This window comes from Mastigoproctus giganteus, chromosome 5 (assembly GCF_048544385.1).
Source record: "Mastigoproctus giganteus isolate SK-2022 chromosome 5, ASM4854438v1, whole genome shotgun sequence".
NCBI classification, from domain to species: Eukaryota; Metazoa; Arthropoda; class Arachnida; order Uropygi; family Thelyphonidae; genus Mastigoproctus; species Mastigoproctus giganteus.
In genome coordinates, this window is record NC_143579.1 from 174,063,529 (window position 1) to 174,085,176 (window position 21,648).

Consider the following 21,648-nt stretch of genomic DNA (forward strand, 5'->3'; position numbering starts at 1 on the left):
CAAAAAAAAAAAAAAAAAAAAAAAAAAACAAAATCCGAACAAAACAATGATAAAACAAAAAAAATAATAAAATAAAATAAATAACTAAATAATAATAATTAATAAAAAAAAGGAAATTAAACCTATCATCCTATGCGCTTCCCTTACCCGAAAGTACTATTCAGATGACCTTTGAATTTCCCCAAACTCTCGGCCTCTACCACCCATGAAGGCAACTTATTCCAGTAATTTATAACTCGCTGGCTAAAATAAAACTTCCTGCAGTCCAATCTAAACATTTCCCCCCGTAACTTGAATTTATGTCCCCTAGTTCTAGCATCATTTATAATCTTGAAAATTTTGTCCTCATTCATTTTACTGATGCCTCTCAGAGCCTTAAACACCTCAATCAAATCTCTTCTAAGGTGTCTAGTTTCCAAACTCTGCAACCCACATATTCGAAGTCTTTTTCTAAAGAGTTTATAAGACCACAATAAAATACATAAAGGATCTCAGTTCTTCACTCCAACACATTCCGTCACTAGAAAATTTCAAATCTCTTTTTTGAAATTTTGAAATTAATTAGATCCATTCACAGCCTAAGCGCATATGTATTCAGAGTACAGAAGATTATTACCTTTCATTTTGTACTACAGTACTTGTATACAGCACAATCAGTTAGCTCTAGCTACGTTTCAGATTTTTGCCAACGCTGTAAATATATACAAATTTTAAACTGGATGCGTGTTCAGTGATTGTATCTAAATATTGTTAGTTTTTTTTTAATATATTTTTTTGTGATATGCTAACTTTACAAATCAATGTATTTTTCTTATAATTTACATTCGGTGAAAAGGCATGGATCTTGACATCTATCTTCAAAATATTCATAAATGCCATTTAAATACATATTCAGTTCATTATTAATATAAAGCTACTCGTCCTCTAACATAAAACACTGATATTTCTTTTCAAACTGATCCAATCGGAATCTGCTGCAGTGATCATACCCAAGATTTAGATTCGGCAGAAAACCTTTTGTTTGATAATGAAATCATATCCAATATAATTTTTTTACAAGTATTTATTAATAATAAAAATATGTCATATTGTTTGATTATATAGGGCTTTTCTCCAGTTTTAATTGTATATACTTAACGAAATACAGTACATACAGCTGTGAGTTGGAGTTTTTGAACTCGGTACTCTTGGGAGAATGCTGCCACGACCTCACTGCATTAAAAGTAAACGCAATTTCTGTTTATACTTCGGGATGACCACATAAGATGAGATGAGTTCACAAGAAACAAGAACATCGCCGAATTTTAAGTCACGCGGGCTAGAACCATGGTAAACTCAAACACCTGTACTGATGTACTCTCACTTCTGCCCACTCGGCTCAGGCGATCGACTAGTTAAGAAGTTTGTAACAATTGGTGCCTTGATTATCAGTACCTTTCTTATTGTCCTATCTTATATTCTTTCTTACTGGAAGAGAGGACAGCAGAAAATATTAAATGTTCAGCAGAACGCACTGTGGCGAAGTTTTAAAAAACCTGTGAAACGTCTTTCTCAGCAACTTGCATTATGAGCATGTTCTAAAATATGTGAAACTGCTTCCATACAAAATTCAAGGGCAATAATCTCTTGGCGACAGTGATAAAGATAAGCCTCGGTAATCCGATATAGATTACCTCCGTAATCTATTTCTGCTTTCTGAGACTAATCCTACTGTTCTAACAAGCATAAAGTTGGCAAACGAAGTCCATTTTTATTTGAATAGCTACGCTAATAAAAAGAATATATATTTTCTTATTTAGATTTTCTGATTTGGAGAGCTCAAAAGAGATAATGGAGACTCAAATTACACCTGCAGAAATGCTCGGTGTGGTGTTATTTTGACCATTTTTTGTTAACGATACGTGACTGTTAATCAGTGGATCTTTGTAATTAAGAGTAAACATTTTAAAAAAGTTTATTTCCAAGTTCTTTTACTTTACACAAGTGAGGAACTGGCAAACGTACTAGAATTCTGTACACAGAGCGAACACCCTGAACACTAGCATCAAATACCTAATTTCTGTTTTTCTCCATACTTATGGAGCTAACAAATATCCGAAAAATCAGCACAGCGAGCGAACATGGAAAAGGTTAGAAACGCGCACGAGGAATATCTAATCTGCATTACTTTCTCTATTGCTCATCCTTAGTTTTCTATTAAATCAGATCTTTCAGAGTTCGTTTTCACAGCTTCAAGTTAGTTGCAAACAATACATCAAGAGAACACTGTTTCCGTTTTCCTTCTCAGCTGACAATTATTTGCATACAGCATTTGCAGCCTGCGGCGGTCTCTTTGACTACCTTTCACGGTAGCAACACCAAGTACAACCTAACGTTAGTCGTGCAGATTTAGGTGCAGTAGAACTGTAAGATTCCCACACAACTATCGTAAGTCATGCCACAGGAACTCCGACCTGTCATTGCAGTCGCCAATATACAGAATGTGTCGTTTGACCTACCGCCTAAAAAAGTCAACTTTAACCTTTACACTCTTCCATCAGAGGTCCGTACTGAATTTCAAGTAGTCTCCGGACTCGAGAAACTAGCGGCGCGTCTTTGGTCATTGTAAAAAATACATTAAATCATAGTAAGAAAGAACTATGAGAAAAACAATACGGAATGGGGCATTTAAGGGCATTCTAAACAAAGGCGGTGAGGGAGAGCCTTTTTTTTTTTTTTGGATTGTGCGGTTATTCCGAAGAATTATATGAATTATTCCGAAGAAGTATGCGACTCTGGGAAGACGAGAGAAACTCCCCAAGTCCACTACGCGTGAACCACAATCTGTGGTTTGATAAGAATTCTCTTCCTACTTATCCATTTAATGCCTAATGTGTAAGACTTACGTAAATAATGAAAAAAAAAAAAAAAAAACTTTAGTGCATTGCAACAATACGACCCTTCATGAGCCAATAGTCTGGGGTTTTACATCAAAGGCTGAATTAAGACTAAAGGGCTCACATCGAAATCCTGAGTCTCTAGGTTTCTAGTGTAATTTGTCAGAATATTACATAAATTAGAGACAGACAATAAATATCTGATCTTAGCCATTACCACGAATTCCCGATTTGTAGGGATGATTTATTTAATTTTATTTTATTTTATTAAATTTAATATGTAAAGCAGATGTAAAGCTAGCCTATGAGTGAGGCCTAAGCGTATCTGGTTTGTTAAATGAAATGTTATTAACCCATACAAATGACTCATGCCTGTGTATAGCTACTATGTTATTACTATTAAAGCTTGTGTTTGCCGACATTGATTTTTCTCATGCTCCTACGGTGGTAGTCAAATGACTAGCCGTCACTCTTTGGAACCGTTTTCTCCTCATTCACACGTCTGTAGTAGACGAACCTGGCAAAGTGTTTGGGGAAGGCACCACCGGTGGTTTCTGACATCTGCACCATAGTACTTTGTGAAGAAGTACATAATCTCTGTAAAAGCCAGAAAAAGTGTAATGTGTCGTTTATGTCAGAGCAGTGTTATGTTCTGTTGTTGTTTCTGGCTGCTTGGCCGCAAGGCCCCTAGTGGAACCACGAATTGCCCACCACCACTGGGAGGTAAGCCAGGCTGCCCATCATACTCTGGTTAGCCTCCGCCAGGGTCGCCTGAGCTTCCTGCCGGAAACCAAGTTTAAAAAAGAGAGAGAGAGAGAGAGAGAGGAAGATATGATGGAAGGGCATAGACAAGCTGGGTTTAAAGAGAGGTCGGACTGAAAAGTAAGGCGGTAGTCCGCCTTGAGTAGAAATTGAATGGAGGAGATAGGAGTACAGTGGGAGTAACAGTAGGGGAAAGAAAGATGAAGAAAGACGCATCCTCCACAAGAAGGAGAAGGGAAGGGGTGAAGAATTTGGGAACTCCTGGATTGGGGAGTCCACCCAACCCAGGGAAAGAGAAAGAATGCAGGACTAAGGGCCTGTGAAGCGAAGCGCCGTTTGGTAGTCAGTACGGGTGCCAAAGCCCTGTCCCATATTAAGTATTCAGGAGGAAACTGTGCAGGATCCTACCCCAGTAGGGGTTTTCTGTTTAATCCTACCCCAAAGGGGTTTATAAATTATCCTAACCCAGAAGGAGTTAAACTATTATATTAGGGTCATCTAGAAAGTCACTTCAACTACCCATGTGTATTGTGTCTGTAAATTGCGTGTGTTCTCCGGTCGATTTGCTTGCTTTGCTGCCCAGAAAGGGTTAAGAAAATCCTACCCCCTAGGAGAAAACATCCTACTCAGCAAGCATGGTGCCTGAGAGGATCCTCTCCACAAGAGGGCAATCCCGCACTCCAGCGGAGTGCCAGCAGAGATCTCAGCCACATTAGAGTATTAGGAGGAAGAGGAGTGTTTACCGTAGATTATTGCGTTCTGAAGAGGGCCTGTTCTTGTTCAGACACAATTTGGCCTTAGCAGCCCTTGTGTCGTTAAGCTCTATACCAACAACAACAACAACCTGTTCATGTGACGTTCCTTCGCTGTATCATTCGTTTCAGTTGGAACATTGACTGTGAAAATTCAGTAAGTAACGAGTTTCATCCTGGAGGTAGAATTCAGTAAGTAACGAGTTTCATCCTGGAGGTAGAGGTGTTTCTGGTGTTGGATATTAGCTTGGATTTTGGTATAAGTCTAATCCTGAAGTCGTCGTAAAGGAGACAGATGTACATCACATCTCCCAAGTTTCGGGTTCTCCTCAAGTGCAACGAGGATCCTGCTCTATCCCTAAGTCGAGATTTTGTTTGGAAGGACCTTGTCCTGTGAGGATGAAGGTTGCTTGAAGTCCTGGTGAAAACCAGGAGGGAGGTTTGGGCAGGTGACGGTAATAGAGGGAAGAAAGAGCTTGGTTATGGCACCTTTGGTGGTATTGGTCCAGGAGTCTTGCCAGATTCCAAGGAGTTTGTGAGTAATACGCTTGCGCTCTGCCTGAGGATCATTTGCCAAGTGAAGATGGAACTCAAGGATTTCTGTTAGTGAGCCCCTTGCCTATGCAGAAAGAGACATCAGTCATCTGCACAGCAACAATGTAGAGCCAAACCCTCTACAGCCAGCCGATTGCACAATCAGTCCTTGACGAAATGAGAGTAGAGCACTTTCTGGACAGAATATACAGCCAGCAATTTTTCCCCTCGAAAGACCCTGAACTATAAGCACCTCAAGTTGGAGCGCCGCAGTAGCTCCGTAACACGTTATCTGTATCTTACTGAACAAAAAGTTATAACTCAAGTTATAATTGGGGACCTCTTTCCTCGAGGACGATTGAGGAAACAACGCAAGCTCTTGCTGACTAACTAAGACATGTTGCCATAATCAGGGCGTCCAAAGCAGTTAGAATTACCAGTAGATCCCATTGTTGGCTCAGTTCAAATATCAAAGAAGCCTTCAAGCAGAAACAGACGTCATATAGGAAATGGACGAGATCTGGAGCGACTGCAGACCTCGAAACATATAAGAGAAAGACAGCCAGTTTTGTCAGACTTAAAAGAACAGCACACATGAGTACACCATCTTGCGAATGAAAATGCATCGGAGAATTCTTAACCACTGGTTGAGAATTATCCCGTGCATTTTTGAATGTTGGAACCCTTCCTAACATCATATCGTGTGTGTGCGCTTGCGCAAGTTGATGTACGTCGTGTCCGTTTATGCTTTTCATAGACAAAAGGTTTTAGTTACTTATCCTTGACCGTACAGCATGATTCAAGTACCAATGGATTCCTCTTCTTCCGCCCAACACGGATGAACCATCATCTCCATCATCAAACAAACAGGTACTTCATGTTTTATATTTCATGTTTAATCCCAGGGGCTCATGTCTGGTGAGTGTGGGCTTGGCACACCCAGGGTTCTGAGCTGGATATCATCATTCTTCTCTTTCTTGGTGATTCCCTTCTACTTCTCTCTCTCTCTCTCTCTCTCTCTCTCTCTCTCTCTCTCTCTCTCTCTCTCTCTCTCTCTCTCTCTCTCTCTCTCAGGGTAACTCGGGAATTTTTTTTTGGCTGGTGCAGCATAAGCCTCAGGCTTCTTTGCACCATATAGCTAATAATAATAATAATATACTTCTGTTAATGCTTCCATTATACAGCCAGCAAACACTAGGGCCCTAAAGGCGTATGACGACATCGTGGTCAACCTTGAGAAGTCTCAAAGCCCTGCGCTGCTGAATCCCCCAGGGTACGTTAAACTCTCCTATTCTTTCAGCTCTAAAAACTCCCCTCTCAGCAGTGGTTGTATCAATACAATGGTTGTATCAATACTAATCCTCAGAAGTTGAACATAAGGGCTCTGTATAACCCGTCTTATTCCGACTCCCACCGGCAAACCTTCGTCAAAAGAACACCTAAAATACAAGCGGTTTTAATTCTTTGTAGAAAAGTAATTAGTCGGACAAATTTCAACCTAAAGACAAAGTATGGCAGAATCAGAAATTTCGACAAGCCCTCCCACGTGCTTCCGTTGTAAAGTATATCAAGAAGCAGTAATCCAATATACGTCATGTCAGCAATTTTACTGCGCGGCCTGTACCAAATGCGATATAAAGCGGTTCAACAAGCAGCGACGTTAAAAGTACATTTGCCCATTCTGCAAAGAAAGTAAAGAACAAATTACAAATGCAACGGAATATGTGGATATCCAGGATGACACGGAGGTTGAAAATAAACAAACAAAAGTCCAAACATCAAACTTTAGTCAGACTCACGATGCAAGTCAAACTGACTCAGTAGCGGATAACCCGGAGTGTGAAATGGACTCAGAGGTCTGCAGTCAACAACCAATCATCACGACACATGAAAATCCTGTGAAATGCAGGAAAGAAAGCCAAGTAGAAAGTGCCCTCCTTAATGATGAGCAAAACAGGTTCCTGAAAAACATTCATGGCATCTGTACAAAACACATGAAATTGTTCTCCATGCAAACTGCAGAATTTCTGGAAAACATAATGTGGAAATTTACATCAATCTCTGTCAGTCTGCAGAATTTATCTGAAGAGAACCGGCAACTTCGTGTACAGAACAATGACATGAAACAAGAAATAGGTCTCCTAACCAATGAAGTGCGTCAACTAGCAACCTTATTTATGCCCAATGAAAACAGTAAATCCAACAACGCTGCACTCAATTTAGCTCAGGGAACCTCGGAAAACAAGCCACAAGAAGCAGAATTGATACATGATTCCAATGTTCAAAGGAATTATATTCCCCAATTTATGTATAATGCAATGGCTCATATGCCTGTCACCCTTAGCCCAATGATAGCCATAACACAACGAGATAAGAATAAGCTTAATAGCAGAGATGCAGAGCTCAATGATTGTAACTCTCCCAAACCTGCATCTAGCAACACCGGGGGTAGCCACTCAAAGACCTCTCAGCTAGCCCTCTCCACAATACCAACCCAAAATATTACTAAGCCTAAAAGGTTAAAGGAGACAATCCATACTGGAAAGGGTGCATCAAGACCCACATTTGCAAAAGTACTCACCGGCAAAAAAGATGCTGAAAATAACCAAAAGATCCCACCAATAGGGCTTATACGCAGCCTCTACTCCCTGGCATCTCTCACCGATCAACATGTTCACTCAAAAGAAACCCGGATGACATATTCAACATATCAGAAAAAGAACATGGAAAACAACAGAGCAATAGAGATGCCACAGAACTTTATTCGAAGGAAACCCGTTCTAATTTGTACAACATCACAGCAGTTCAGACTCGTGGTCGAATCTTTATATCTCGACTCGAACCGACTACTAAACTAGACAGCATTAAGGCCATGTTTGCAGAAATACATGGGATGAATATTGATTGTGAGACAGAGAAGAACCAGGTATCCAACCTACGCCTCTTTCATCCTTACCTGCCACCCAGAGAAGAAGAGCTTTGTACTGGATCCTAGACTATGGCCCTCTGGAACCTTCGTCAAACCCTTCCTAGATCAGAAGCCAAGAACTGCAATAAACCACCGACATCAACATCAAACGCAATAGCAATTAAAGCTGCCAAGGTCCCAGGCCAACAAAACGCATGAAAAATCAGATAACTTCACTGAGAACAAACTTGCTATAGGAAACAAACTGTCCACATATCATTCAATCCAACTCTCAGCAGATTATAATGACAATCCCCAGGGCTCCAGACCCGTGAAGGATATCCCTGTACACATCACAATGCACAGTAGACCAATGCGAATCCTAAAAAGAGACTTGCCACCTGTACGAACTCCAGTTACTATGACTACCACCATTCGAATTGTCTATCAAAATGCAAGGAGTATTTGTAACAAGCTAGACACTATCGAACAGCTTCTGCTCTCTAAAACCTTTGATATTCTCTGCATTGCCGAAACGTGGCTTGGGAATGGGCGAGACTCCCTTGCGTGTGCTCCTCGGGCTGGGTACCAGATGCTCTGTTCCTCTAGAGAGGATCGTAGAAGGGGAGGGAGTCGCAGTATTCTATAATACCACTATCTTCTCATTTGTACATTCTGTGGTAACCCAATCCCTTGCATTTGAAGCTGCTATGGTATCCCTCAAGCTCAATGTCATCCTGATAGACATAGCAACAGTATACATTCCACCAGGCCCAAACAGTGACATCATTAAAGATGTGATCCACTGGCTGGTAAATCACCTCCACGCCTCTGCTAAGCACATTATTTGTGGAGATTTCAATCTTCCACCTACTCTCACACATCTTAGTAGGAAACTCATTAGCAGTATGGATTAATTGGGTATCAGTCTACTTAATTATCACCCCACAAGAGGATCTAATCTCTTGGATCTGATATTCTCTTCAGCACCATGCGACCTCGAAGACGGTCTTCACAACCTATTTCAATCTGATCACGAACCCATTGCCACACTCCTGCACTTAGCCGCACCTAACTTTGATGTCCAAGGCCTAAAAAAGACATCACAGCACCCAAATTCATTGATCCACCACGATGTCTCGAAGCTGCATCCTCGATACCTTGGGAGGCTCTCAATAATTGTGAGCTCGAGCTATCTGTGGACCTCATAACCAGATGGATTCGAACCATTGCAAGTTATGGTGCTACAAAGACTGTCTGCATCACTCCCCGTTCGAGAGCTTGGTGAACACTAGCACTGAACAATAGCTTTCAAGAAAAACAAAATCTGCACAAGAGATGGAAAAAATCAGGCGCTGTACAAGATCGTATTGCCTTCTCCAGAGCCCGGGGAGTTTTCAACCGCCAGAAATCATTTGCAATTAAAAAGCATTTAAATGCAACCCTAAGAAAAGGCAAATCGTTTTATGACTCTCAGCACACAGGAATTCCTAAAACACTGGACCTTGAAGTATGGATGGACCACATTGCACGGTTCTCAAACACTGTGGCCCCGATGCACCTAGGCAACTTACCCATCAACAACGTCCTTACTGATATGCTCGCCACCGTTCGCATCACCAGGAAGCAGCTTATAACTGCTATAAATGTATTGCCGCCTACTGCAACTGCAGGCCCCGATCTTGTGCCACAATTCATGATCAAATGTCTTAGCTCGTTTATCATCAATCCTCTACTATCAATTTTTAACCGTGTCTTAACGCAGCACTACTTTCCCCCTCTCTAGAACAGATATGCTGTGGGCCACACCCTAAATGCCAATCTGCAACCCTCATTAAACAATTCAGGCCAATCTCTCATTCTTCCAGCCTCTTGAAGCTCATGGAGAAGACATTACTTTCCACCATCACCAATCAAATCATGCCTCACAAACCCTCACAGATTCACTATGCCATTCCAGGAAGATCCACAGTCACTAATTTAACATCCAACACCATTCTTAGTGCACTAGAATCTAAAGCAGAACTTGTCGTCACCTACATCGACCTGGCAGATGCGTTCGACTCCATCAGTATCCCCTCACTTGTTCACCTCCTAGAAAACAACATCTACATAAAAGGTGACATGTTGTGGTTCATCACAGCCCTGCTCTCTGACAGAACCATTCTTCTTAAAGCGGATCAACACACAATCTAGAGAAAGATCACTGCGGGAGTTCCCCAAGGCGGAGTCCTCTCTGGAGCATTATTCAATGTAGTTATTCTTTCGTTTGTGCAACAGAGAGAAGACATGCTCTGCTATGCCGATGATATTTTATTTTATTTTATTAATAACAAGATACACAACAGGTAACCATTAACAGTGTATCTGAGATCAGATCAATAAACATAATAACAATAATGTGAAATCCTACAGGACGATAAACATTGATATAGATTCAAACAATAAAAGCATATGTACAAACGAGGATTGTATTAAGTTAAGTTACCGGTAAAACAAGTAATAATTAATCCGTTAGAGAATAGAAAAATAATATAACAAATAAAAAGCTACAATAATTAGATGTGAGCTAGTCACTTTGCAGTTTAAGTGAAGAGGCAAACTTGTGGATGGAGTTCATCAGTGATTGGGAGTTGTCAAAGAAGTCAATGAGAGAGTCATTTGCTGATTTGCTGATTCTGTTCAGTGGACTGAACTTCATGAAGTCCGTGTTGGCAGAGTCAAGGCGAAACGGTGTAAGGTTCCTGACTTGTCTACAAGGAGCATTGAAGTTTATTTTACTCAGGATATCAGATGCTTCGTAAATTCCAGTGATTACTTTGGCTAGAAGGGCGATGTCAGCAGTAACTCTTCTAGCGTACAGAGGCCTCAGATGAAAGTAATCACACAGCGATTCATAATACACTGAGTGATAGAATAGAGGATTGCGGTACGTAAGGTAACGGATAAAGTTTTTTTGGACTGCTTCAATTTTGTTAGTTAAAGTCTTTGTGTGAGGATTCCAGATGGGTGAACTGAATTCAAGGATTGGCAGAACAATAGTTTTATAAAGGATAACCGCATATCTGTAGTTTTTGAACTTGTATGTGTTCCGTTTGATGAATCCCAGTGTTTTGAATGCTTTGCTGGTGATTTTAAGGACATGGGCATCGAATTTAGCACTGCTGGAAAAGAGAATCCCTAAGTCGTTAACTTGGTCACACCTTTCGATGATCACAGAGTTAATACTATACTCCGTATTCATTAGTTGTGGAGATCTGCAAGATGAGAAAGAGATAACTTTGCACTTCGAGGGGTTAGCAGACAAGCCATTCAGAGATAGCCACAGAGAGAATTTATTGAGAGCACATTGAAGTTGTTGAGAATCGGTAGTCTCCTTCACTGCTGAGTAGATCTTAAGATAATCTGCATAGAGAGCAACTTGAACATTGGAGGTGTAGATGAAAGAAGGAAGATCATTTACGAAAACAATGAAGAGAAGAGGACCTAAGGGAGAGCCTTGTGGTACTCCGCTTAGTGGTATAAAACAGTCTGAGTTCACTTGATCGATGATAATTCTCAAGGAACGATGCGTAATATAGCTGCGTAGCCATGAGAGCAAAGGGTCACGGATACCATATAGCTTAAGTTTTTCCAGAAGTTGTTCGTGCGGGACTTTATCAAATGCCTTAGATATGTCTGTGTAGACTGCATCAACTTGAAGGTGGTTATCAAGAGCTTCAGAGGGGTATTGCCAGAAAGGAAGTAAATTTGTGACTACTGATTTGCCACTGCAGAAACCATGTTGATTCTGATCGATAAAAGGCTTGAAGAATTCGAAGAGATGTTTGTGCACTGCTGTGTCGAAGAGTTTAGCCAGGCTGTTTTGCAAGGTTATGGGTCTGTAATCGCATACGTCATTTTTATCACCTTTTTTTAAAAATAGGAACTATATTGACCTGCTTAAAGTGCTTAGGATACTTCCCCAGCCTGAGAGACAGGTTGAAGATCCGCAGTATGAGGGGTTTCAATGTAGTGTCAGTCCTTTTCCAAAATAAGCCTGGAATGTCATCTGGGCCTCTAGTATAGTCATTTTTCATGCTCTTTAATGCCGATTTTAAATCTTCATCAGTGATAAAGAGATTAATGAGGATATCATCTTTAACAGGTGTGAAGTCAGGAAATGAGGCAGGTCTCAATGTATCATTTGTTTGAATTCTAGAAAAGTGTTTGGCAAACTCTTGAGCAATACTGAATTCGTCAGATAAGAGAATTCCATCTGCGTTACGGAGTTGTAACTTTCTACTGGTTATGTTCTTATGCTTCATGAAATTCCAGAATGGTTTTATATCTCTGTGAGTAAGCAGACTATCCTGAACTGACTCTGTATACATGTTGTAGGAGTTTAATATGAGAGTTTTCACTTCTTTGCGGAGTTGGCTGAATATTTCATAGTATTGACTGTCACCTGTTTGCTTATACTTGTTTCTGTAGAATTCTTTGGATTTAATTTTACGTATTAGTTCACTATTATACCAGTGCGGGTAGGTAGAGCGTGCGGTAAGATGGGATTGAGGAACAATGTCAGATATAACTGAATGGACACAGTTAATCAGGTTGTTGGTGAGCACATCGATGTCATCCATAGCGTCAGCGAGCTGCTTGTCTACGTTTCTTAGAGCTAGTTTGAGCAGAGGCCAGTCAGCCTTTCTGAAATTGAATCTAGGAGTACGGGAGCTGCATTTTAAGTTATGAGAAGTCACTGTGATGTCAAAAGTAATTGGTGAATGATCCGAGTGAAATATGGGGTTGTCGGTGTGAACATCTATATGAGTAGAGGAAAATATTAGGTCGAGGTAGGCATTTTCTCTGGTTGGAAAGTTGCAAATTTGTTCCAGACCATAGCTGTGAAGCATATTAAAGAGAGCCCTAGTCTGCAGTGATGGAGAAGAAGATCCTAAATTGGCCATTTGACAGTTAAAGTCACCCAAAACCATTGCTATGTCGGCAGATTGAATTAGTGGGAAGATTGATTCCAGCGAGCTTTCTAAGTACTGCAGGTCTATATTAGTTAAGGGAGGTGGAAAATAAAGCAATACTATTAAAACCTTTAACTTGCCAAGATGAAGAAGGCAGTATACTGATTCAATATTTGTGAAATTTGATGCAGTTTCACAGAGTATATGGTTAGAATGTATAATAGCTACTCCGCCTCCACGAGATCCTCTGTCCTTTCTATGGATTGTATATTGTCCATCTATAATCTCCTGATCATCAATATCAATGGAGAGCCAGGTTTCAGTGAGCAGGTAAATGTCGTAAATATGTCAGCCTTGGATTGCTCTGAAGTGGTTTAGGTTGCTAATTATACTCCTGCAATTCTGAAGGTAAACACTGAACAGTTGGGATCTGGGGATTCTATGACGAGAGGAGAACGAGTATGTGTAGATAGCAGGGTATCTGATTGCTATGCCGGTGGAGAGGAGATTTTGGACTCCCTTGATGGTCTGTCCGTGAAGCGTTTTACTAGAGCCCCTGATAAAAGGGATCTTAGATTCAGCACTTTTTCTGTTTGTGATGGAAGGCAAGTTATTATAAAAGATGAGTAGGCGGGACATCGTGTCTTCAGAGAACGGACATCTACTCCGAAACCATATTCTTCTTTAATTAGGTTGATAAGATCTTCAGATTTAGTGGAGGGTCCAAGTCTAGAAAGAAAAATTCGGTCTTTTGTGGGAATAATTGTGATATTATACTTGTGTTTGAGTAACTGAGATTTTTCTGCAGTAGTTACATTCTGTGTTTGATGAGTTATGGCTGGAAGCTTGGAGAAAGTACCTTGAGATATAGATGCTTTAATATTTTCTGACGGTTTGTTCTGTTTTGATCTTTGGTGTGATATTTGAGAGTGGCAATCAGAAACAGGTTTACTCACTGTGGCGGCAGATCTACAGACAGGTTTGCAGACCTCATTAGATGTGGCAGCAGTTATTTTTGCATATGTTGCCTTAACTGATGTTGAAGAGTATTCCGCTTGGTGACTCTGAGCTTGTGAAATAGAAGTACAGACAGAACTGTTCCGCAGAGGAGAGTAGGTGGGAGGAGTGGTTCTATTTACATCAGAAGAATCATCTAACAGAGTCTGTTTGGCAATAAATTGCTCAGTTGAATGACTTGAGTCATGAATGTTAGCAGGCTTGGGCAAATTAATATTTGCAGCAGTAGAAGTATTGAGGCCGGTGGAAGGTGAAGATCTGGTCTCAATACTGAGGGCATCGTCAGTTAATGAAGAATTCGTATTCACTTTGAGCCCATTGGTGTCGAGAGTAGGTTCAGAATTCTTCCTAGCTTCCCTTAAGTGGCAAGACATAACTGATGTGAGATTTTTAATTTGGGCGTTAATGTCAAAAATTTCAGCCTGTTGATTAGTTAATATTGTTTTTATACCACAGATCTCCGTGTATAGCTCGCTGTTTCCTTCATTGAGTGTATTAGAATCCAGGAGAATTTCAGAGTTTGCAGTATGAGGTGCGCTGATTAGATGAGTTTGCAGTATGAGGTGCGCTGATTAGATGAGTTTGAATGAGGATTTTCTGCATAGTGTTAAAGAGTAGTTCCTGGAATTCAGTTGATTGCAGAATACCAAAGGTTGGATTCAGAGTTTCCGTAGGGAAGGAGTTAGCGCTGAGATCTTCTGACAGCACAGATATATGTGTTTGAGTTGATGCATCTGAGATTTGATGCGACTCCAGAGACAACAAAGAAGGATTAGAGGCTTCATCCATGTACGATTCAGAGTCGGTATTTCTAGTTATTGGCATGATATTTGTCTCAAATGTACTAGAGTACGGCATTTCAACTTTGTTAGCGGAAGAGGAGGAAAGTGACTCAGGTTCCGTGCTGTTTGGCGTTGCAGCAGTTATAGGGCTTTTCTGAGAATTTCTGAGTCGACATCTATCACAACAGAATGATTTCCGCCGACTTTTATTTAATTTTTTCAGGTCAGAATGTGTACAGTCATTGCATATTAATTGTTTGCACTCAATACATTGGACAATGGGGTCAGAGCTGGTACCACAGATGGTGCAGACGTTAGAATTTTGACAGGAGGTAGTATTTGTCATATTGAATTCAGTTACTGTAGTTTTACTAGATAATTTAATATCACCACAGTTGTGGTTTAGCAAGCAATAGGCACTGTGACCAGCCGGTCGCCTTAGTTGCCCTGCAGTGAAATCCACAGGGAGCAGGGGTCTAAGTAGGGAGGGAAGAACAGAGCGGCTAGGCAAAACTCTAATGCCTGGTCAAGGTCAAGTGTCTGTTGGACACATGTATAAGTTGAACTGCAAGATAATGGCTGAAAGCGCTTGTATGGAGTAGCGGAATGAACATGCAGAATTCATTTAATACTTATCTGTTGTCCGTTCAAATAATACAGTACTTGCACCTGTCAATCCAGGGGCCTATCCTTATGTGATGGCACTAATAGGAACTTAATACTTTAAATAAAAAACACACAAAACAAGAAAAGTTTACGGAGCATATCATACAGACAGCCGGACACAATCATCCCCCTAGCGGCAACTATATTAAGATATATACCCAGATTAACCCCGGCGAACATCTTTCAAACATCAATAAAAAGATCAGTGAAAAGGTACACGACTCAGGATCATATCTCCATCAATTTGGCCTCCTCATTAACACTGCTAAATCAGCCCAAATTGTCTTTTCTCTGAAGCGCCAACCCACTGAAATCCAAGCTTCTCTAGACAGCATTCCCTTCCCATGGTCAAGATGCATACAGACTTGGGAGTCGTTTTCGACTATAAACTGAGCTTCAACCCCTACATTGACAAGCTCATAGCAAAATTCTGTCAAATGCGCTGGACCACAAAACAACAACTAGTAACGAATGGGCCTGGTGTACTGGGGTCCATGGTTTATAATAACATACACGTAAGTTATAAATCCAGTTTAATGTAAGAATGCAAATATATACTAACAGTAGCTTTCGAGATGCGTGTCTCTTCATCAACTGACATTTAAATACAAAATATACAACGGATAAGTGCAATGAGCTGAGTGAGGCACGTTAATCATGCATCATTGTTGTTGCACGGACGTGCGCTGCTTTCTACTCCACTGATCATCTAGCATTAAAACTGTTGTCTCTAGGATAGGGTGTAGACGTATGCCTTTCTGGCGATTTAAGGCCTTTGGATTGTTTACTATGTTGAGTGACTCTAGCCATAGGCGGTGGCGAAAGTGTCGTGAGTGGTCTACTATTTCAAAGTCGCGTTTGGGGGTCAAGATTGTGGTTGGTGGCCCAAAAATGTTCCGCGACCGCGGACTGGTCAGTTTCGGCAAGCCGGATTGCTCTGTCGTGTTCCGTAAGGCGATCTTGGAGACGCCTTACGGAACATGATGTTTCTCCTATGTAGCAACTGTTACAGTCTCTACAGGTGTGCGATATATTACATTGCTGCGTAAGACAGGTGTGACAAGGGTCTTCACGTTGGAGACAAGTGAACGTAGGTTCCTGCAGGGTAATTGCACACATTTGATGTTGTAATTTCTAAGGACCTCCGAGATCCGTCCTGACACGCCTGGATAACAGGGAATGTAGGCGGACGATATACCGACTTGGTTCGGTGGCCTTGGGTTGGATGTGAGTTCTTCTGCCTGTAATAGGCATCTGCTTAGCACATGGGATGGATAACCACATTTGGTTAGGTCCGCCTTCACACGGGAGATCTCGTTACGCCTAATTGTATCAGAGCTGGAATGGCTTCAAGCCCTGGAGAATAGGCTGCGGGCAGTGCTATTGAGATGGCTTGGTGCGTGGCCGGATCTGTAGTGTATGTTATTATAAACAACAACTGCTCCACGTTAGGGATCTGGATGTGACGCGTCAGTACATATACACCTCAGCATATTCCGTATATTATATGCCTCGGAAATTTGGGAGTCCACGTCCCCCTACCAACATCAAGCGCGTGTACTCCGCCGAATACTGGCTCCTTCGTTGGATCAGATCACGCAAAAACATCGTCGTCCACTCCAGCAAAGGACAACTGCGATGGCGATGTCACTTAATTTTGCCCGACTTCCAGATCTTGTATTTGAAAAACGCCTTGTTCTCACTGTCAAGATGCAAACCAGAATGGTCTCGGAGCCAAGCATCTGGGAACTGTGTGGCTGGAGAATCCCTCTACCCAGACTGAGGTCAGCTCCCACGCTCACGATAACAGACTAACGCTCAGTAACCGCTTTCTCCCCAGGGAGATGCTCCCCACAATCCATTCAATTAACAGCGACCTCTGTAGGTTTGCGAAGGATCGGAGGTACCGAATACAGATTCTTAAGAGCCTGACCCTGGCCAGGAAAAGTGCACATTAATAAGGGCAGCATAATAATGCTCAATATACTGTAAATAATGTTTAATGCACGATGTCTCTATGAATGTGTTGTAAATAATCTGACACTGATTCTATTTCATTGTTGGCTCTGAGGGATGAACCCGAACTTCGATGTGGGCCCCGTCTCCCCGCCTTGGGGAGATGTAATGCCAGGGGTTTTACATTGTCCACCAGCCAATGTAAAACCCCTGGCCTTATTGCTGTGAAGGGTCTATTGTATATACCACGTTTGTATACAATAAAGATTATATATATATATATATATATATATATATATATATTACTTTAGCTTATATGCTGATGAAGCTCTTCTGAGGGCCCCTTAATACACTGCAGCCATAAACCAACAAGTAGCAGCACAAATCAAAGCATCTAGCTGACTACCTAGAGATGATAGGATTAGAACTTAAATCACTCAAAATCCGCCATGTCAATCACAAAGCGGCGAAGGAAGAATGATATCTAAGTCATCCTGAATGGGAAACGAATACAAAGGTTCTCGTCCTACTCTGAGCTGAGTCTTATCTGGGATGAAAACCTCCCCTTCCAGGATCACTTGATGCACACTGAAAAGAAAACTTACGCTGCCTTCTGGGCCATCAGCCAAGACCTAACTGGTTGCTAGAATTGAACCCTGATAAGCCAGTATACAGAGAGATTCCTCACACCTACACCACTGTATGCCTCCGAGATTTAGCCCTCAGCAACAATTTCCTACCAGAACAAATTCCTAGTCATGGAATACTGTATCCTGAGACGGATGAACCGCAAAGCGGAAATCCACTTACCACTTCTCGATCCATCTTAGAAACAAACTCATATATGACTTCCTGGAGATACATTGTTCTTACCATGAATATGTCCACCCTAGCGAAACTGCTATCTCGACGAACTGATTCCCCCTCTGTTGACGAAATTTTTTTGGGACGTCCAACCAGAGTGGCTGAACAATCAAAATGGCACCTCCCTCTCAGAATTACACTCACAAACCTCTCAGGTTAAAAGAATATGTTCCCGGGTAATACCCTACAATTTTTCAACAACCTTGAAATAAACTCTGATAGCTTTGTCAATGATAGGTCTTACAGACGCCGGATGCTTAAAGAAACCTATCAAGCCGCCCTATAAAGGCATGACGAGCTCCGCTTCTGCTGTGCTGATCCTACAGCTCAAAAGGGGACTCTCCTCAATGAATGTTAAAAAATTGTATATAGATGTATAGAGACTTTTATCATAAAGTACACTGTGTAATAGCATCAACACATTGCTCATGGCACTATGCATATGTTAATTGGTTATATATTATTAATGTTCTGTATATACTTTTGTGATTTGATCTGTTTGTAATTTTAAAATTTGTGTTTTTGCACACTTTATGTAATGTGTGACTTTTTTGTTATTTGATCTGTTGATAGTGCACATCCCTCTAGCCTGCGGGGTGTTCAGGGGGTGAACAATACAGTAATAAAGTAATAAAGCAGATTTTATTAACAATAATAATAATCAAATTATCCCATTATATTTCTCCAAGGTTTGGACGTCAATTTTCCCGATATATTTTAAACAGGATGGAACACACCATGTACATGGAATTCTGCAATACAGATCATCAGTTGAGACTTGCCTCATTTCCTGACTTCACACCTGTTAAAGATGACATCCTAATCAACCTCTTTATCACAGATGAAGATTTAAAGTCAGCATTAAAAGCATGAAAACTGACTACACTAGAGGTCCAGATGATATTCCTGGCTTATTTTGGAAAAAGACTGTCACTACCTTAAAACCTCTCATATACTTCAGATCTTTGTCTCTCAGACTGGAGAAGTGTCCTAAGCACTTTAAGCAGGTCAATAATATAGTTCCAATTTTCAAAATAAGTTGATGAAAACGATGTAACTGATTGCAGACCCATACTCTTGCAAATCAGCCTGGCTAAACTCTTCGACACAGCAAAACACAAACATTTCTTCGAATTCTTCAGGCCTTTCAGTGACCAGAATCAACATGGTTTCTGCAGTGGCAAGTCAATAGTAACAAATTTGCTTCCTTTCTGGCAATACAACTCTGAAGTTCTTGATAACCACCTTCAAGTTGATGCAGTCTACACAGATATATCTAACGCATTTGATAAAGTTCCGCACGAACAACTTCTGGAAAAACTTGAGCTATATGGTATCCGTGACCCTTTGCTCTCATAGCTACGAAGCTATATTAAGCATCGTTCCTTGAGCGTTATCATCAAATAAGTGAACTCGGACCATTTCATACCACTAAGTGGAGTGGTATTTCAAGGCTCCCCCCCCCCTAGGTCCTCTACTTTTCATTGTGTTCATAAATGATCTTCCTTCTGCACCACCAAAGTTCAAGTTGGTCTTTATGCGCATGATTTTAAGACCTACTCAGCAGTGAAGGAGATTACCGATTCTCAACAGCTTCAATGCGCCCTCAATAAATTCTCTCTGAATGACTTGTTTCCTAACCCCTCGAAGAGCAAAGTAATCTCTTTCTCATCCTGCAGATCTCCACAACTGATAAATAAGGAGTACACTATTAACTCTGTGATTATCGAAAGGTGTGATCAAGTTAACGACTTGGGAATTCTCTTCTCCAGCAGTGCTAAATTTGATGCCTATGTCCTTAAAATCAGCAGCAAAGCATTCAAAACACTGTGATTTATCAAACGGAACACCTACCTACAAGTTCGAAAACTACTGTTATTCTTTATAAAACTATTGTTCTGCCCATCCTTGAATTCAGCTTACCCATCGACATTAATTGTCTGGATATGTGTGTCTTACACAATTAATGTCTTTGTGTGAGGAAAGACATTAATTAACAAAATTGAAGCAGTCCAAAAAATTTTGTCTGTTACCTTACGTACCGCAATCCTCTATTTCATCACACAGTGTACTATGAATTGCTGTGCGATTACTTTCATCTGAGGCCTCTGTGCACAAGAAGAATTACTGCTGACATCACCCTTCTAGCCAAAATACTCACTGGAACTTATGAAGAATCTGATATCCTTAGTGAAATCAACTTCCATGCTCCTTATAGACAAGTCAGGAATCTTACGCTGTTTCGCCTTGACTCTGCCACTACGCACTTTATAAAGTTCAGTCCACTGAACAGAATCAGCAAATGACTCTCTCACTGACTTTTTTGACAACTTCCAATCACTGATGAACTCCATCCACCACAAGTATTCCTGCTCTCTTGAACTGCAAAATGACTAGCTCTCATTTGTTTAGGTAGTTAATTATTACTTTTTTTATATATTTTTAATTATTATTTTCCTATTCTCTAATTAATAATTTATTATTTGTTTTACCAGTAACTTAACTTAATGCATACCTCTTTTGTACATGTGATTTTAATATTTGAATCTATATCAACGTTTATCTTACTGTGATCTCTTATTATTATCATTTTTGTTCATTGTTCTGTTCTCAGATACACTGTTAATGGTTATCTGTTGTGTATCTTGTTATTAATAAAAAAAAAAAAAAAAAAAAAATCATACACATTAGATGTGAACCCATGTGATTTTACGATGCTGTTTACGGAAGAATTCCATACACTATTCAAGAACTGAAGCAAAAAATTACATTTATTTTAGTAAATATATATATATATATATTTTTTTTTTTTTTTTTTTTTTTTTGTACAGCAGTTCGATATTTGTTGAAACGCTTTACTCACGATTCAAAATTTACAAAACTGCTAACAGGATAATAGATTGTCCACATTTATTTCATTGTTTTTTTTACAGTTTGTTTTCGGGATCGTTTAAATAAAGTATTCGGTTATTTTATTTTATGTAGCAATATCCATTTCGAATCCTTAGTGTCTGCAACTCTCGTGTGCTGCTTTGTTTCCTTCCCTTCCCCGGTGAAAATTTATGGCTGCCATTGGTTTCTTATATGTATAATAACTATGTGCATATAAGTGTGTGTGTGTGTGTGTGTGTGTGTGTGTGTGTGTGTGTGTGTGTGTGTGTGTGTGTGTGTGTGTGTGTGTGTGTGTGTGTGTGTGTAAAATCACATACGAATTGTATTGTACTAACGCCTTATTCCTTTCGCATCTTTCAAAGTTGGAAGACGATCGAGAGATACATCGACGACCAGTTCAACCAGTTCTTCAAAGATGAGAGTGGGTTAAACAGAAAGAATATCTTAGACAACAGAGTTCACTGCTGCCTCTACTTCATCCCTCCTTTTGGTCATGGGTAAGTGCATCTGAACTCGCCTAAAGTGGTTTATTATTGCTATGTCGCATACATGCACTCTCTCGAGAAGAACCTTTTGTTCTCCACGAGCAAGTGGCCTGTTGGTCAAGGGTCAACAACTGCCCTTTAGATCCGTTTGTGTTGGTATTCGTTGTTCTCGCACTGCCTTCTTTGTTTCCATATT

At 40.5% G+C, this 21,648-nt stretch overlaps 1 protein-coding gene across 2 annotated transcripts in view; it reads left to right on the top strand.

The window, feature by feature from the left end:
• The window catches only part of Septin4 (septin 4), a 171,859-nt gene that overhangs the window by 90,408 nt on the left and 59,803 nt on the right, over positions 1 to 21,648 (top strand). For both annotated transcript variants that reach the window (XM_090374273.1, XM_090374272.1), the window contains one exon: positions 21,330 to 21,464. In XM_090374273.1, the coding sequence (XP_090230399.1) occupies positions 21,330 to 21,464 (135 nt within the window). The remainder of the gene's footprint in view (positions 1 to 21,329; positions 21,465 to 21,648) is intronic.